Raw genomic sequence first — 17,135 nt, forward strand, 5'->3', positions numbered from 1 at the left:
TCTTGCAATGCTTGAGGGAAGGGGTGAGGAGACTAGCCGGGCCAGGATTGAGGCACGTTCGGAGAGGAACCTGTTCAAGTTGACAGGTCAGGTGCCGCCTACACCAACTACAGGTAAGTTCACCACGATGTTGCAATTTCACCACTAACAAATTCAGGCACTGTCAACGAGAACGACGTCTTCATTCGACGGGATGATCTTCGGGCACAATGCCGAGCTGCCAACAACGAGCAAAAGGCAGCACCAGAGGCAGTTAAGAGCCCAATGAAGAAGTTTTTCAAATTCCACAACCCTTTCAAGAAGACCACTGTCGAAGCCGCACCTCCCATGCCACACAAGGCAGCAGAAGTATTTGGCACACTGCCCCGTCAGCACCGTGTCGTCGAGGCCCGCCCCATCATCCCTGTACGACGAGTGTACGAGACGCCTACAAAGCCCCAACGCTCTGACACCTCAAAGTCTCTGCCCAATAAGGTAGTTACTCCGTCTGGTTTCAATCCTTATCCCAGAAGGAATCGTTCGCGTCGCCGTCCCAGGGGAGCTAGCTCGCCCGCCGTCAGCCCTAGTCAGCAGGGAGGTGAAGTTGAGAAGACACCAGCCAAGGTCGGCCTCACAATCGACACTGCCAATCCACCCACTCCTCCAGCAAAAGACACCCCTCCACAGCTTAGATTTCAGAGTCCACTTCGCAAGGTCCACCCGATCCCAGACCTGCGTCAGTCATACGAACACCACGACACTGGTTTGGAAGAAGGCCATGGTCTGCGCCTCCCTGAGTTTGAACTGACGCCGCTCTTGGCACCCGAATTTCAGTCGAGCGACGAGCGCGCAAGCCTTGAGACGTCCTGCCCACTGGATACAGAGTCGTATGAGAAGCTGGCTGGAGGCACACTGGCTGAGTGGCCCTATCCCGAGCGCACCGATTCGCTTAGTAAGCCTGAGGGCAAGCGTGCTCTGCCGCTGCCAGTCACGAAGCTCTCCACTCTGCACCTTCCCCTTCCCGACCATGACCACAGTACGCGGATAGCACCTCGCTTCTACTCACCTATGGATCCGCCAGCCCGCGGTTTCGCAGAAGGAGAGAGCCCGTCCAAGAACGTAAGTCACCTTAACCTTCACCTTCACTAATAGTGGGGCACCTGCCTCACTTACCTGCCCCGCCTTCTACACATACTAACATCACTTCCAGTCTGACTCAAACCGTCTTCTTTACTCTGTTCCGGACAAGTCGGCAGCCAGTCTCCACCAAGTCTCCAAAGGCACAATCAACATGATGTATCAGGGCAGCGCGAACGACATCGACCCAGACTCTTCGACTGGCCGCGAGCTGGTGCAGGACCAAACCCGGGCCAAGACAAGCAGTGGCCGTTCCGATACTGAGATCACGAGCCGTGTCATGCAAGAGCTGCGTATCGGCGAGAGGCACATGTCGGCGCCACAGATGAGCCCTCAGACTGGCCATATTCAACCCGATCAGTCATCTTCAAGACTCACTGACATGCTCAACACGGTCAGCCCTGGTCACAGCGATTCTCGGAGCGAGTTCCAGCCGTACTATGCCAGTGCTGTGCCTAGTCCACTTCACAACGCCGTTCAGATGGTCACGGCACGGTCGAACACGTCTCATGGTTCTCATGGCTCTTTCCCTGTACCCCCACAGCGCATCATTCCCAAGACCATCGAAGACCACTTCTTCATGACCAACGAGCACTTGGACGTCGTGGGCAAGACAACATGGGACCTCCTCGAGGGCATACACAAGCAGCAGAAGGGAAAGGCCAAGACCAAGCAGGAGCAGCTTCTGGTTCACATCGACAAGCGCACTGCGCAGATCAAGGCCCACATGGACGCCCAGGTCAGCAAGTCCAACGAAGACGCGGCTGGTACCATCAGCGACTGTGCCAAGCGCATCGAAGAGCTGTCTGATCGTGTCGTGGACATGGCCGACAACCAGCACAAGGCCTACGCCGAGTTGAGCAGCGCCTCGGAGTCAATCAACGAGACCATTTCCAAGGCACTTGCTGAGCAGGACAAGAAGATAGCGAGCATGCACGCCGAGATGAAGGACATGAAGCAGATGTTGCAGAAGATACTGGACAAGCAAGCAGCCGATCATGGTCACACTCCGAATAGGCCTCCCTCACACGGTGTCAACTACCATGGTGTTGACACTGGCAACATGCACGAGAACCGCGGTATGTCGTCTCCCCCGGACAGCCAGGTCGATCCTCGCGTCAGTTATCAGTGGCCTGGACGTGCTGCATTTTCTGGCCGCAAGGAAGACCGCCCGTACCCTACCAACCCTTATCAGACCAGCAGTGGAGGTCACTACAACAACCCGTACGCTGGTGGTTACTCGTCATATACCTTCAATCCCAGTCCTCCTGACCAGAACTTTCCGTTTCCAGGTCAAGGTCAGGCAAAGTGAAGCTGCATGTTTCGCACGAAGTCATTCCGGCGAGTGAGTGACTCGATTGACAGTATCTCGCTAGGGGAATGAAGGATTGTGTAAGATATAGCGGATACCCTCAACTGTACTTTTTTTCACGGATGGACTGGCAGGACAGCTCCCATATTAAACTCTGTCGACATCTGCGGATGGGCCGGGTATATACGACGAATGAACAATATCTTAGATGTTTTGTGTTTTGAAGTGCTTTATGATGCAAGTGTGTTGAACTAACGTGAGCTAGGCATGATACAACCATTGAGAGACGTCACTTGATTGTCACACATACTACAGAATCCACAGACGAACAACGAAGGATGCATATAGGCTTAGTGGTGGTGTCTGGCTCACTCGTCTGATAGGATGGCGTTGGTGATGCTGAAGAGGTCTCTTCTGAATAGAAGAAGACGCAACCCCGGCAGGATATCACCTGCTATTAATGCCTAATCAGCCTTCCCAATTAGATGCGCAGGGCTGGTGGGCGGTGGCTGGTCTCGTTGAGCTTGGCTACGCAGGTGCTGCAATAGACGCGCTAAGGACAGCGGAAAGGCCGACGTCCATGTTTAGCATCGCCCGCAGACGGCAGACCGACGACTACTGGACAAGCCACACGCCGCCGCAGCGATACAACACCATGGAGGGCCCAGAGTCAGACTCATACTCTACGACTCCTGCGTCCTCCAGCCGCCCAGCCGAAAGGGCCGCTGCTGACAGCGACGATCGGACCCCAACGACGCTTGCACAGGCTACTACAGCCCTCCCGCCTGCGCCTCCCAATGCCGCAACAACCCTCGCGAACTCGAGCCTTTCGTTTGGAGCCGGCATCACGGATCCCTCGCTGCCCAGATACCACGTCCGCGCCCCGTCGACGGCTCTGAAGCTCGACACGGACCTCGCCATCTCATCCACCGCGCACCCCTCGCGCGACTCGCTCAATCCCGCAAACCTGGAGGCCAACGGGGGCGACGCGCTGCGCCAGTCGGCCACGGCGCCGATTCCCATCCAAGAGGGCTATCTGCGGACCGCCTGGTCGACGACCAGTCTGGGTTCGTTGTCGCCCGGCTCAGCTTTGTCCTCGCCCGCCCTCAACGCGCTGGGAGACATAACCCCGCTTCCCTCACCACTGGTGATGGGCGACTCGCCGGGGCCATGGGCCAGAGCAGAACATCGTCCTCGCTCACGGGGTCTATCGGGTGCTTCTCGCGACGAAGCCTTTCCCATCTTCTCCAAGGGCACCTTGTCGCCCTCACCCTCGCTCAGAAAGAAGGGATACTCGGGTTTAAAGGCGGCCGCCATCGAGGCAGCAGCAGCCAACTCGCAGCAGAAAAATGAAGCCGCCCGTGAACGCAACAGGAGCATCAGCGAGTACACGCCAGATGCCATGCACAATGCCCGTCCTCGCAACGTCACCATTGGCAACACGGCCGTGGAGACTGACCCCAACCCCCAGCAGCGCATGAACCGCGAGACATATCTTGCGACACAGCGAGGGTTAGTGGGCGCAAAAGGACCAGCCAGGCTCCCCACCCCACCCGCTAGTAACGCAAGCAACCGCAGTGTTACCGATACTGAGGAGGAAGACGTAGCTGACGAGGATAAGATTCAGTATATAGTGGTCCGGAGCGGGCCTCACAAGACCAAGAAGCTCTGGCGCCCGGTGCGCCAACTCGGCCAGGGCACATTTAGCAAGGTATATCTTGCCACATGCGAAGGTACCAAGGCCAAAGACCCTCTGGATGAGAAGACATTGGATCCCCACAAGCTGGCAGCTATCAAAGTGGTCGAGCACGGCCCGGCTGGGGGAGCCGACGAAGAACGGGTAGAACTCAGCCTCAAGCGAGAAGTCGAAATGCTCCGCTCCGTCCACCATCCGTCTCTTGTGCATCTCCAAGCCTTCGATCACGATGACGCCCAAGCTCTCATTGTCCTCACGTACTGTCCCGGTGGTGATCTATTTGATGTAGCCAGTGACCATCGCGACAAGCTGACCGTCGGCATCGTCCATCGCATCTTCGCCGAAATGGTCAGCGCGGTCCGTTATCTGCATGACAAACTCATTGTCCACCGCGACATCAAGCTAGAAAGTACTGCTTCCACCCTTTGCCGTTTGATCGACGTGGTACGTCCTAATAGTGCAACGTCTTGTTACTAATTCTTTCCTCACAGACGTCCTCCTCAACATCCCAGTGTCCACTGTGCCTCTCCTCAATCACCCTCAGAGCCACCCTCATGCCCTAGCCACGCTAACTGATCTTGGCCTCTCCCGCCGCATCCCCGCGCCCCCAGAGTCTCCGCTCCTAACCACGCGCTGTGGCAGTGAAGACTACGCCGCACCTGAAATCCTCCTCGGTCAGCCCTACGACGGCCGTGCCACTGACGCTTGGGCCCTAGGCGTTCTGTTATATGCTCTCATGGAAGGAAGACTTCCGTTTGACCCGCTCCCCGGTAAAGCAGCGTCTCGGAGTAGAGCCGCGCATCGCATCGCTCGCTGTGATTGGTCGTGGGTTAAATTCGGGAATGAAGATGGCGAGTGGGATCCGGAGAAGGGGAGTGAGTGGGGTGGAGCGAGGGAATGTGTAGAGGGGTTGTTGAAGAAGGTGTCGCGTGGGCGGAAGAGTCTGGAGGAAATCGGGCAGATGGAGTGGGTGAAGCAGGGGATTCAGGTCGAGGGCGGGTTGAGGATGAGGCCTGAGGATGAGGTGGGAGAGGAGAGGTGATTGCTAGTAAGGAGCTGAGATTCTTCTTTTGTTCGAGTGCTTTGTGGCATGGAACTCGCGAGGACTGCTCCCTCTCTTTTCTTGACTGGCATCATCGTTTCCTTCCCTCTCTCTCTCTCTCTCTTTCGTATGACTCTCACACTTCTCTTGGTTGGCTCACTCGCGTCTTTCATCGATATCCCTATCCCCATCTCCCCTCTTTCCTCTCTCTAGACCTCTTTCCTTTTGCCAAACATGTTGGCTTCATGACCTCTTTCTTTCTCAACTGCATGGCGCCTGCGAGTGCGAGTCTCCCTTTTCATGTCACAAGGGGGTTATTAGATTAAATCAAAAATTAGCTAGGCGGTTAGCATTGCTTTGCTGGCCTTTTGAATAGGTAGGATAGATAAAAAAAATCGAGGAAATCAGTGGTAAATCTTGACGTCGATGTGGATGTAGATGAACGTGATGAGTTTATGTAAAGGACGCGTGGAGGGTGTAATAACATGTGGTGTTTGAGTGATGGATGTACATGTGAAGGGTATGGTGTACGAGTGTGTTGAGTGGTGGATATACGATATAAAGACTACGTGATAGATACGTTTGTGTTACAATGTACTAGAGTCACGAGCCAAGCATATATACATACACTACAGTAAGATCCTCATGTGGAAACCTTTAGTAAATGCACACAAATACAATGACAATACTCCGTGACAGTAATGAGATATGCGGTTCTCTTAGAGCGCTTTTCACGGCAATTAATACGGGGGATAAAGGAATGGGTGAGTGAGTGATACTAACCGGATGTAACAGCATGTGGAGCAACATAGTGTCTAGACGAAGGTTTTAGCAGAACGAAGAGTTTAAAAGGAGAGGGTTGGTTTTTTTATAGATATAGATATGAGTGCAATCTAGGATACTATGAATTTTATACTATTTACTAATAAACACCTATCAATGCACGATCCTTTCCATATCCCATATACATGGTCAATCCCCATCTCACACCCTACCCACCATTCTCATCGCCATCACATCCCTATTACCACCCTACACACCTAACCAGTATGGATCCTAACCCTCTGCTTAACCCCCTTCCTACACATCGGACACCTGACCCTCCCCACAGGCACACTCCCATGCCTAACCGGCACCACAACATCCGCACACCAAACACACATGACCATATGGCCACACGGCAAGACCGCAATATCAGCAATCTGCTGATAACACACCTGACAGGCCAGCACCTTTGTCATTTCCTCCTCCGTCCTTGGGGCAGGCCGGTCGGGCTGGGAGTCTAGTGTTACAGGGGGGTGGGGAGGGGGGACGGACGCCACCGCGGGAGGAGCGTAGGCGGGCGAGTTCTTGTTCTATGGAGACGCGGAGGGAGGGGAAGTCTGTAGGGAAGGTTGCGGGGGGTAGGGAGGGGTCTTGGGAGGAGGTTGTTAGGAGGGAGAGCATGTTGCTGAGACGGGTTTCGGTGGAGGCGCGCATTTGAGCTTGGGTGCTGGTTCGGGAGTATGGGGGTAGTGGGGGGGGGCGGTGGGTTGTTGTTGTTGATTCCAAGAAATAGGGTTGGAAGACGTCTGTTGCTGCTGCTGTTTCTGCTGTTGCTCCGCCGTTGGTATTGTTGGAGGGGTCTAGGTTTAGCCAGCGCGGATCCGGCATGTGGATGTCGATGGGGTCACTGCTGCCTTCGGAGCGGTGGGGTCGAGGGGGTGTAGCTCCATACTGCACTCTCTGGCTCTAGGCTTTCTGATAGTGATTGTGATTCTCGCATTACGCCCCAGACGAGTTGTTCTTCGATTTCTCGGCGATCTCGCGCTGGTAGGCCATCGAGGGGAGGCGCCTCGTCTGTACCGTCTGCGCGCCGTTGTTCAGCCTGGCGATAACGATCTTGAGCACGTGTGTACATTTGGGTTAGTGGTGATTCGTAGTCTTCTTGGTCTTGTTCCTCGCGAGTGCCAAAGACGCGGGCGAATCTCTCCCTCATACGTTGTAATTGTGCTTCTCTTCTTGTCATTGGTCGCGGCGGCTCCGATGGGTCTTCTTGGATGTGTGGGGTTACTGCAACTGGTGGTGCTGCCGGATCCGCCGTCGGTGGACTCTGAATCGGAACCTCATCCTCATCTTGAATCAATGCGTCCAGCGCGTCTTCAAGACTCTCATGAGGCTCCTCCGGCCGCTCTTCTTCCGACGTCAGCCGTCTCCTCCTAAGCCTATTCTCCGGCCTCATCGCATCATTCTGCACCCCAGCCCTAAGTTGATCCAGCGTCCTCGGTAAAAATCCCGGGCTAACTTCTACAAGCGGCTCCCCTATCACGGGCATATGCTGCTCAGTGCCATCCGGCAATTTCGCGATGCGATAACCCTGATGAAACTCCCACCATCTATCCAAAAACTCAGTCTGATCCGGAATCTCTGGAATGCGCGTCTGGGAAACCTCGAGTGGCGGATCGGTAGCAGCGAGTCGATTTGTCCAAAACTCTAAACACAATCATTGACGTCAGCGACATATGAAGTCCGGTCAGCAAACGGTCATCTCTCACCTTTGCAAAACCAACAGTAGCCTTGCCACCGAGTCCCGCGATTCACAAAACCAACGCCATCAATGTAGACGCGATAGGTGCGCGAATGAACACGCTCGTCGGCGCATGCGCAGCAATTCGGTGTTGATGTTAATCGGCAGCTTGTGGCGAGCTTGTGAGGGCAATGCGTGTCGAGGCGTAGGCAGTATGCGGTCAAGGTACCCATTGCGAATGGAGTGTGGCGTTGTCGGTGTGGTGGTTAATTCAGTTATCGAAATGATGATTTATATAAAAGAGAAAGATGAGAAAGACACGTCAGTTGTAAACCTCAAGTCAATGAAGCTTGAGAAAGACGCCGTGGCGCGCGGAGAATCTAGAACGAGTTTCGCGGTCGGTCGGTCACTGCATGCACGTCGTCGCTCATGGATTAGTGGGGCAAACGGAGTCCGTGGGGTAAAGTGGGTCTGTAGCTGCACAGAGCTTCTCCAACCCTGCACAATACCTCGTTGGTCTCTTTCTAGAAAGAGTCAATGATACAAGTGGCATGTTTCCCATGAAATATATGTGTGGCTGTTACTCTGTACCGCAAGATAACTGACACTCTTGCCCTATCAAAATCTAAGCGCCCAAATACGTAGTCAAGACTCATGACCTGTACCCACACCTCAGCTGAATCTGTTGCCTACAAGACTCGCACTACAAAACCACTCTCATACCCAAAACTCCTCTTCACAAAACAAATACCCCCCATCTCCGCCGCCCCAAAAATGACATCCCCAACCCTAGAAATCCACAACCCAAACCCCTGCCCCACCACCCCCGCTCCCCCAGCTTAACCCTCACCTCCTTTGGCGCCCACACCCTCAAACCCTCCGTCCCCGTCTACCTCCCCTGGAACCTCACAAGCCGCGAATTCCACGCCCTTCTCCTATCCAACCCAGAAGACTGTAAAACCTTGTTCCCGCAACACCAGCCCAACTTTGGTTTTCCTGCATTACGGGAGTGGCTGTCACGGCTCTTGGATACGCTTTCTACCCAGAGCGATGAGGAACATGCCTTTCACGCGCATCCGTATAAGTTGCGTAAGCTAGATATTGAATCTGTAGATTGGTGGTTTGAAGGGAGACTGGGGTTTATGAAGTTGCAGGCTGAGATTCGGAATGATGAGGAAGAGGATAACTGGATTCCTGGGGCTGTGTTTTTGAGGGGTGGTAGTGTTGCTGTTCTTGTACGTCTGCCCTACATCTACCCCCTTCCCCTGTCAGAGATACAAATAACCAACACCGCCAGATCCTCATACACACCCCCTCCTCAACTGAACCCCACGTCCTCCTAACCCTCCAACCCCGCATCGCAGCCTCCACCCTCTCCTTCACCGAGATACCCGCCGGCATGCTCGACGACTCGGGTAATCTCGCTGGTAAAGCCGCACAGGAAATCAGCGAAGAAGCACATTTAACTGTTCACCACACTGAGCTCCTCAATATGTCGGAGCTCGCCACAGAAAACTCCCTAAAAGAGGAAGGATTGAGAAATGCAATGTACCCCTCCCCCGGCGCCTGCGACGAATTCATCCCCTTATTCCTCTGTCAGAAACGACTAACATCGCGACACATGGAGTGGTTGGAAGGACGGGTGACGGGGTTGAGGGGGGAAGGGGAGAGGATTACGTTGAAGCTTGGTAAATTGAGTGAGTTGTGGAAGGTGGCTGCGAGGGATGGGAAGGCGCTTGCTGCGTTGGCGTTGTATGAAGGGTTGAAGAGAGAGGGGAGGATTCCGGATGTTTCTGATGAGGTGGAGAGAGAGCCTGAGGAGTTGTAGGGTAAGATGTGAAGATTAAGTAGAGGTGGATCATACCCTTTTTGATTACACATTGGACTAATATTGAATACTGTGCGTGACTAAGGACTGATATAGACGCTTTTTGAGGTCCAGCCGTGGAACTCCCCGACATGTTAAGATGCTTTTGCTTTTACGCTAAATCGTGAGAATTGCAGTGCTGATAAAGTCGACGTCTAGTATGCAAATTGACATTAACAGCTACACCCCCAGTCGAATTCTCGCAAGTCTCGTACTTCCATCGCTAGCTGATCCATGGGTAACTTTTTCCGTGGCCCGCTTGTACCGGTAGTACCTCGCGGTGGCAACTCCGAATGGAACCCCTCGTCGGAACCGGGATCTGGGAAACTCGTTGCTCCAGCCGGACGGCTTGGTACAATGCACATGTTGTACAGGCCCGATTCTGAGCCGAAACGACGTAACATGCAGCCTTCCATGATGTCACTGAAAGCCAACATCGAGACTTGGGTGTCGGAAGCGTCTTCCTTTGAAATCCATCAACATTCTGAACAAACCGAAATTAAGTCTGGCGTATGTTTTCAGCAGCGGAGGAATAGGAAATCTGGCAACTTGATTAGGACCAAAGAAAAAGGAGAAAAGAGGGTTCGCGTGTAGTCGTAACCGGTCGAGGTCATATTCTTACGTCGCCTTGTTGAAGCTTGTCGGACCAATCTGGCCGGTACTTCGTTTTCATGTGCTGCATGAGGTCAACCAGCGACGCGGAGAGGGCAGCAGAGCTCGGCCATTTCCAGGAGGAGAGTTCGAGGACCAGAAGCGCATTGGAATACAGCTGGATGAGGTTTCCGCCAAAAATTGCGGGGATGTTCTGGATGAGGACAGTGCCGGCTCTGTAGACCCAGTGTGGTGTCACAAAGACGTGGATACCTCCGAAGCTCACTACAGCCTCGCTACAGTACGTTAGTATTGTAATGAATGATGATGTAGGTCACGTACAGGACATGCCATGCACTTCCCCAGCAGGGATTCAGCAGGAGATGCGTCATGTGCAGTGTGATGCGGATGGCAGGCAGTAGCTCGTCCCTCTCGTCAAAAAGTGGCAGGAGCTTCTTGACATTCTCCTTGGCAATTTCGTCACCCTTGCGAAAACGGTTCTGCATCCTATACAACGAGCAGAGATACTCTGCAGGTTTGTTCTTGTCGAAGCACAGTTCCGTTTCCTGCAATCGTTAGTCACGTCATGAGGTATGATGAGAAACTTACGGGCTCGGGGAACAGCGCAGGCCGGTCCAAAGTAGAAGCAATCTGGTTCTCGAGACTAAAAATAGTCATGTGCATTGCATGGAGCAATTCAACATCGTGTGGCTCCAACTCCTGCAAAGCCCCTTTCGATTCCAGATCAAAGGCTAGCCGACCCGCCAGAGCTACCTGCTGGCCAATGTTACCACTCATGGGATCGAATGAGCTATTGATGGCTAGTAGCAGAACAGAGCGAATCGTATCAATGTTTGGCTCCAAGGTGGCTACTTCGAGATGCTCCATGGCATCTGCAAAGTACTGTGTGGCCAGGGAGCGGTACCTGATTGAATTTGCTTGGTGGTATGCTAGTCTACCTGAAGGGTTCCAGCCCTGGCTATGCGGCTGCTTCTTGCCGGTGTTTGGGAGGACATAGCAGGCTATGGAGTAGATCATATAAAGCGAGAACTTTTCGGTTGATGTTAGGTCGCTGGGCAGCTCGGGCCCTAGGTAACGCTGGGAAGCATCGAGAATGGGATAGATGGGCTGGATAATCTCCAGATACAACTGCACAAGCTCATACTGCTTGTCGGTTGAGTCCTTGTTCATAAACTGCCACTCGTCAAACTCGTCGTCGGTCTGCTCGCCGCGGACATTGGTGGCAGCATGCAGACGCGGCGACTTGAGTAAGCAGGATTCAGCACCCAGATAGCGGTAGCTGTTGCCAGCCTCGGCGAAGTGATGCTCGTGTCGCGGAGAGTCGGACTCTAGAGAGTCGCTCTTGATTGCGCCAAACGTGCCGTTCTCCACGAGGCTTCCCGAATTGGGCGGCGACGGCCCGCCTGACAAGCGCCGCACACGATCCACCAGCTCGCTGATATAACTGGGTCTGTAAGCCAGCGCAGAGCATACGGCACAGCAAATGACCTACCTCCTGGGTAGCAGCTGGTTGCGGCCGTGGTCGTAGAACATGCACTCGACGCCGGCCTTTGTGCATTGCCTGTGGCCGTTAGCCCTTTTGCGCCAGGGTGGGACAAGGGAGCAATGTACCTGCATTTCGGCAGCAGAGTATCGCATCCGCGGCGACACTCTCGGCACCTTTTGCATGCGGGGAGGCTCTAGGACATGGTGAGTGCACGATCCCAGATTGCGGAGGCCGTCGGGGTTACCTGGACCAGCGCCTCCACGTCGAGCATGGGCATGGCCATGGCCATCGAGGCCTTGCTGGGAGCGGCCGACATGAAAGGCGGAAATTACGTCTAGCGGCAGCTGAGGTTTGTATCACGATTCATCGCTCTGATGGCGACGGACGTCTTGAGACGAACGCGATGGGACGCCTGAGCAGTGCAGTGCAGTATGGCGAGTGAGGACGATCTTATCGGGCAAGCGTCGCCCGATGCAGAAGCGATCACCGCGGCCGCCTGCATCCCGCGTGGCCTCACATGCTCGCATCCCGTCCCGCCTCGAGCAGTTGAACAACACCAACACCTTCATCGCCAACGCCATGAAAACCGCGACCGAGCGGTACGCACGCAACCACCATGCAGAACCGGACCAAAGTGCGTCGCCGCGTCCTGGCATGTGCCCGCTGTCGGAAACGTAAACTCTCGGTGCATACCCTCTCTCGTGCTCACGTGTAAATGCTGACTTGTCGAGTGCGACGGCAAAGTGCCAGCCTGCACGCGATGTGTAGATGCCGGCGTTGAGTGCGTGGGCTTCGACTCTTCGACCCAGCGGGAGGCCCCGCGGTCCATTGCTGATTTCCTGGAAGCGCATATTGTCCGACTCGAGGGCCAGAGCACGCCCTCAACAATGCATTCCATGGGCCAGTCGAGTGCGGCAATGTCGTCCCCCGCAGAGTCCAGTGTGTCTGATGCGAGGTCGGCCCCGTGGCGTCCTGAAAAGTGTACCTTTGCCGACAGCCTGGTCAACCAGGTCATGGAAGACATTACGCCCTCATTTCTCGGTGTCTGCAAAGCGCGGCCCTTTCTGCAGTGCGTCATCAAGGGCACGAGGCTACCATCCAAAAAGGGCCCTGTTCTGTCCAACGATCTGAACGAAAACCATCCCCGCTCCATTCTCAACCCCCAGCAGACCAAGGGACTCTTCTACGACCTCATGCCCGACGAGGTGGGCGCCAACAAGCTGCTGCAAAACTACCTGGATCGTGTCATTACACAGTACCCCATTTACCACCGCAATGACGTCACTACAGCTTTCAACTCCATCTACCACAAGAAGGTGCCGACTCCGGACGAGGACTGCTTCCGGAATCGCTACATTGTCTGCATCATCATGGCCATTTCGCTGAGCACTAGCGCACGGAACAATGTGAAAAAAGCAAACGACCTCGCCTACCAACTTGTGCGCCACGCAATGCAATGGATCCCAGAAGTGGCGACCAACGACATACCAGGACTGCAGGCCATTCTGCTGCTAACACAGTACATCTTCTTGAACCCCAAGATGGCTGACTTGTGGCTTTTGACCGGTCTCATTAGTCAGGCAGTAATCGACCTTGGCCTGCACCAGGAGCTGCCAAATGACGTCAAGGTCTCTGCCTACCAACGCGATATGCGACGGCGTATCTTTTGGTGCGCATGGGAAATGGAAGTCGGTGTCTGCTCAATCTTCCTGCGCCCCACTAGCCTACCGATCAGGCGGATAGACGTGGCATTCCCCTGGGAGGTGGATGACACTGGCATTACTACGTCTAGCACCTGCCCTACTGGACGCGTCTCCAAGTTCACGCAGCGCATTATTTGCCGCTTTCGCTTTATCGAGGCTGACATCATTTCTGTTCTATGGCATGGCGAGCCGTTGTCCAACGAGTACGCCTCCCTAGAGCAGTGGATGCAGCATTGTATCGATGGCATGGCAGAGTGGCGGCGAGAGATCCACGCGGCATCAATGGCCAACAAAGATCGCAGCTTGGTTGCACGATGGACCGAGATGTGCCTCTACTCGGATATTGCGTATCCCTACATCTTGTCTTTGCTGCATCGCTCCTCGCGCCGAATACCTCACCCGAGCAGAAGACAGATGATGGTTGCTCTATTGAATGCTGTCGAAGTGGCAGACGGGTACTCTAAGCAGTCCGAGGCAGAGGCAGGGAAGATTAAATACGTCTTCCATCCATGCCACCATGTTTTCGACTGTGCTCTCATATTCCTCCAGGGTCTGCAACGCTGCAAGCAGGAGATTGCTCTCAATTACCCGTGGCAGGATGTGGAGCAATGGATGAATGTCTTTTCCAGGTGTTTCCTGTCCATTTCAGAGCGATGGGCGGCAGCTAAGAGGTGCTATGAAGAATACGAGCGACTGCTTTTACCAGTCAAGAAGGAGTACCTGGAGTACTTGGAGTCAAAGCCGACTTTCCATTCACCACCACTTTCTCACGCCACGTCCGATCCAGCTAGTATGTACGAGTACCAAGTAACGCATCCCGCTCTCACACAAGTTGATGAGTATCAATTCTGGACAATCTTCAATCCCACCACTTCAACGACCGATGCACCCGACTCACTGGGAAGTGCAAATTCCTATTGCCCACCCCGGGATTGGAATGCAGAGTTTTCTTTCAATGATAACATGGACATGATGTTGGAGGTGTAATTGCATGGCAAGGATGGATCTCGGCATTGTTCAAGTTTGGCGTTTGGGTTCTTTCTGGAGTCAATAATAGCAGGGGGGTCTGCGTACCGTATGTCTGGTTTGACGCAACAAAATGGCGTCTTGGCTGGATTCGCATGAGACAGATGACTTCCACATACCCAGGCTCAAACGAAAATTTGATGTTCAATTCACAACTCCAAGTTTATACTTTCCTCCACCTCTGTCGGCCTCCCCATTCGCAGAACAGCCTTCTTACTCTTCAAATCCATGACGATACTGAACAGTGTCTCACTCTCGCTCTCCTCCGTTGCAATCCTATTAATCGAAAACGGCGTATTCTGCTCATCCTCAAACAACACACTTATCTCCTCCCAACTAGGTTCCTCCTTTGCATCCAATTTCCCCACATTCTCACCCATAGTCTCCATCCGCGTCAACGAATCTTTCAACCACACCGTATCCGTTTCCGTTTCTCCCGGGTGTTCACCCAAGAGATGATTCGTATATATCACCCTCCCTCTCTTATCCGGCCGCACATGAGCAAACGTACTTTTTGTAAATTCCAGCCCCAAACACGTGGTTCTATCACCCAGCAGTATATGCGCCGAAGACGCCATACCGAATTCCTCCAACTGCCGTACTGCGTCTTCCACGGAGCTGCTTTCCAACGCCATGCGTAAACCAAAGTGCGCGGGCATGCGCGTGGGGTCTACACCGATGACTTTAATGGCGTTGAAGAGGGTACCGACACCTGCGCTGTTGAAACCGATTTTTCCGATGATGCCTGCTTCTGTAACTTGGAGGATAGTGGGTTTATCCTCTTGCGTTATCTTTGTTATGACGAGGTTTTGTTGTTGGTCGGGCATCCACTGGTTATAATCAGTAACTACCCGCGCATGTTCATTCCACATCTTCTTTTTTTTTCTGAATTAAAAGTTTGGCTTAACTTACATCCCAATTCTGACCCAACCACATCCTCTCACTCGTCGTCCAGCCCATTGCTGTACACCCATCAGTAGTACCCCCCTCCTTACCATCCCCCTCCCCATCGAGACCTAAACCGAAATTTATCTCAGTCCTCACATTCACCGCTACAATATCTAATAACCCCACTCCCGCACCATCGGCGACGCCTCTCATCTCTTCATGATACCTGGGCCATTTCTCTCTTGCGGTTTGCTCAAATACAGCAGCGTGCTCGAGGACTTCAGGCCAACGCTTTTTACAGTTTTTCAAAAAGAGACAGGCGTAGAATTCGATTGTGCGGTGGATCTGTAGAGAGGCGGAAGTGCCGTGGTGGTGGCCGATCTAGGGGTGGGTGTGTGGTTAGTTACGGTTGGGGTAGTTAAGGACGGAGTGACGTCATAGGTGGTGGGTGGTGGGAAAATTTACTTGGTACGGTGTTCCCATGCATTCTACGAACAACATTGTTTGCGGTTCAAAGTTTACAGATGGATGGATGGATGTAAAATGGTAGCTGGTGGGATTATAAACTGCGGTTATATATGTATGTAGGTTTTATGTAAGAGGTTTCGGTTATCCCACGTTTTTTTGCCCCGCGTCGGGGCGTTTTTTGTTCCCGTTCCGAGATGTCGCTTCAGATTCCTTGGCTGGGGGGTTCGGAAGGAGAGTGGCTGTGTTGAGCCGTGATCGTACAAGGGTGGTTTGTATGCGGCTTAGCTTTTTCGGGTGTTGGGGTTGTTTTCTCACTTGGAATTTGGGGTAAGAGGTGTGTTGGAGTATACCCTAGCATTGCATATGGGACCGCGGACTTGGGATACGATGACGCCATGACGGAAGAGTGGGAAGAATATTGCTGCTATGCTGTGAGTGGCATTGTGATTGAATATTATTTAATCTAGAGCTCTTCGTCGCTGACATCTACGGTGCTTTCTGCTAAATCCAAATCTTGGAATCTGTTATCAATCTTCTCGTTCTCTGTCTCCTCATCCGTCTCGTCTTCCTTCTTTATCTTCGGCCCCGCCTCGTCTTTCTTCTCCCTCGACTTCTCTTTGTCCACCATTTCATCTTCTGTTTCCTCCTCGTCCATCATTTCGTCTTCTGTTTCCTCCTCGTCTACCTCCACCCCCTTCCCCTTCCCCACCTCTTTATCTCGCCACCACGGATCCTCCGCCTCATTTTCATCACACTCATCAACAACATACTCATAAACATCCCAACAATACCTCATCCCATCCTTGATCTCAAACGTCACCCCCACCCTCTTCTTCTGCTCATTCAACTTATTACTCCCAGTAAGATAAGCCTTGTAATGCCAGCTTAACTGGAAAGACTTCCTAGCATCTCTTGACTTTGAAAGAAGATCTTCTACTGCTTTGTTCATAGCGCTCTCTACGACGATACGACGATGACCGCTGCAACTCTCCACACTTCTGCGGATGACGTTGGAGCCGCTCTCGGTGCGGAATGTGAAGGTGAAGGGCTTTTTGGTACAAGGGCTTTTGCTGTGCACTCTGTGTGTGGTGTAGAGTGGAGTGTCTGGGTTGGGTACGGGGGGTGTTGTAGAGTCGGAGGCTGAGGCGGAAGTGATCCTGTAGCCGGTGTGGTGGCCGGGGGAGATTTCTGAGGCTATGAGAAAGTGAAATTTTGTCATGGCTGTATGTGTGTGTGGAAGAGAGTGGGGGGGGGGGGGTGGAAGGTGATGAGAAGAAGAGGGTAGACGAGCGCTTTGTTATTCGTTTACTAGTGTGGAGACAGTGGCTATCACAAATTCATGAAGTCCTGTGGGGTATAGCAATTACTTACTCATTCTACTCATCTGATATACCCCAGAAGCATACACAACAA

At 53.3% G+C, this 17,135-nt stretch overlaps 7 protein-coding genes across 7 annotated transcripts; 3 read left to right on the top strand and 4 right to left on the bottom strand.

The window, feature by feature from the left end:
* Positions 1-7: 7 nt before the first annotated feature.
* On the top strand, positions 8-2,428 carry PtrM4_126360 (uncharacterized protein; the record flags this gene model as incomplete). Its single annotated transcript, XM_066108755.1, has 3 exons — positions 8-113; positions 158-1,098; positions 1,190-2,428. The coding sequence occupies 3 exons, from the start codon at positions 8-10 to the stop codon at positions 2,426-2,428; spliced, it is 2,286 nt and encodes a 761-aa protein (XP_065960747.1).
* Positions 2,429-2,888: 460 nt separating this feature from the next.
* On the top strand, positions 2,889-5,176 carry PtrM4_126370 (SPS1, Serine-threonine protein kinase; the record flags this gene model as incomplete). The annotated part of the gene is made up of 3 exons (XM_066108756.1): positions 2,889-4,533; positions 4,616-5,112; positions 5,174-5,176. 3 exons carry the CDS (start codon positions 2,889-2,891, stop codon positions 5,174-5,176), a joined length of 2,145 nt encoding a protein of 714 aa, XP_065960748.1.
* Positions 5,177-6,835: 1,659 nt separating this feature from the next.
* PtrM4_126380 (uncharacterized protein) lies at positions 6,836-7,905 on the bottom strand (the record flags this gene model as incomplete). Its single annotated transcript, XM_001939716.2, has 2 exons — positions 6,836-7,638; positions 7,701-7,905. 2 exons carry the CDS (start codon positions 7,903-7,905, stop codon positions 6,836-6,838), a joined length of 1,008 nt encoding a protein of 335 aa, XP_001939751.2.
* A 1,352-nt stretch (positions 7,906-9,257) lies between these two features.
* Positions 9,258-12,488, bottom strand: PtrM4_126390 (uncharacterized protein; the record flags this gene model as incomplete). The annotated part of the gene is made up of 6 exons (XM_066108757.1): positions 9,258-9,263; positions 10,162-10,426; positions 10,473-10,696; positions 10,740-11,595; positions 11,644-11,712; positions 12,331-12,488. 6 exons carry the CDS (start codon positions 12,486-12,488, stop codon positions 9,258-9,260), a joined length of 1,578 nt encoding a protein of 525 aa, XP_065960749.1.
* Positions 12,489-12,554: 66 nt separating this feature from the next.
* Positions 12,555-14,327, top strand: PtrM4_126400 (GAL4 transcription factor; the record flags this gene model as incomplete). Its single annotated transcript, XM_001939719.2, has 1 exon — positions 12,555-14,327. One exon carries the CDS (start codon positions 12,555-12,557, stop codon positions 14,325-14,327), a length of 1,773 nt encoding a protein of 590 aa, XP_001939754.2.
* A 188-nt stretch (positions 14,328-14,515) lies between these two features.
* Positions 14,516-15,755, bottom strand: PtrM4_126410 (AAT multi-domain protein; the record flags this gene model as incomplete). Its single annotated transcript, XM_066108758.1, has 3 exons — positions 14,516-15,196; positions 15,279-15,635; positions 15,720-15,755. The coding sequence occupies 3 exons, from the start codon at positions 15,753-15,755 to the stop codon at positions 14,516-14,518; spliced, it is 1,074 nt and encodes a 357-aa protein (XP_065960750.1).
* Positions 15,756-16,185: 430 nt separating this feature from the next.
* On the bottom strand, positions 16,186-16,941 carry PtrM4_126420 (TT-ORF1 multi-domain protein; the record flags this gene model as incomplete). The annotated part of the gene is made up of 1 exon (XM_001939721.1): positions 16,186-16,941. The coding sequence occupies one exon, from the start codon at positions 16,939-16,941 to the stop codon at positions 16,186-16,188; it is 756 nt and encodes a 251-aa protein (XP_001939756.1).
* Between the last annotated feature and the right edge of the window lie 194 nt (positions 16,942-17,135).

The sequence above is a fragment of the Pyrenophora tritici-repentis genome, chromosome 7 (assembly GCF_003171515.1).
Source record: "Pyrenophora tritici-repentis strain M4 chromosome 7, whole genome shotgun sequence".
NCBI classification, from domain to species: Eukaryota; Fungi; Ascomycota; class Dothideomycetes; order Pleosporales; family Pleosporaceae; genus Pyrenophora; species Pyrenophora tritici-repentis.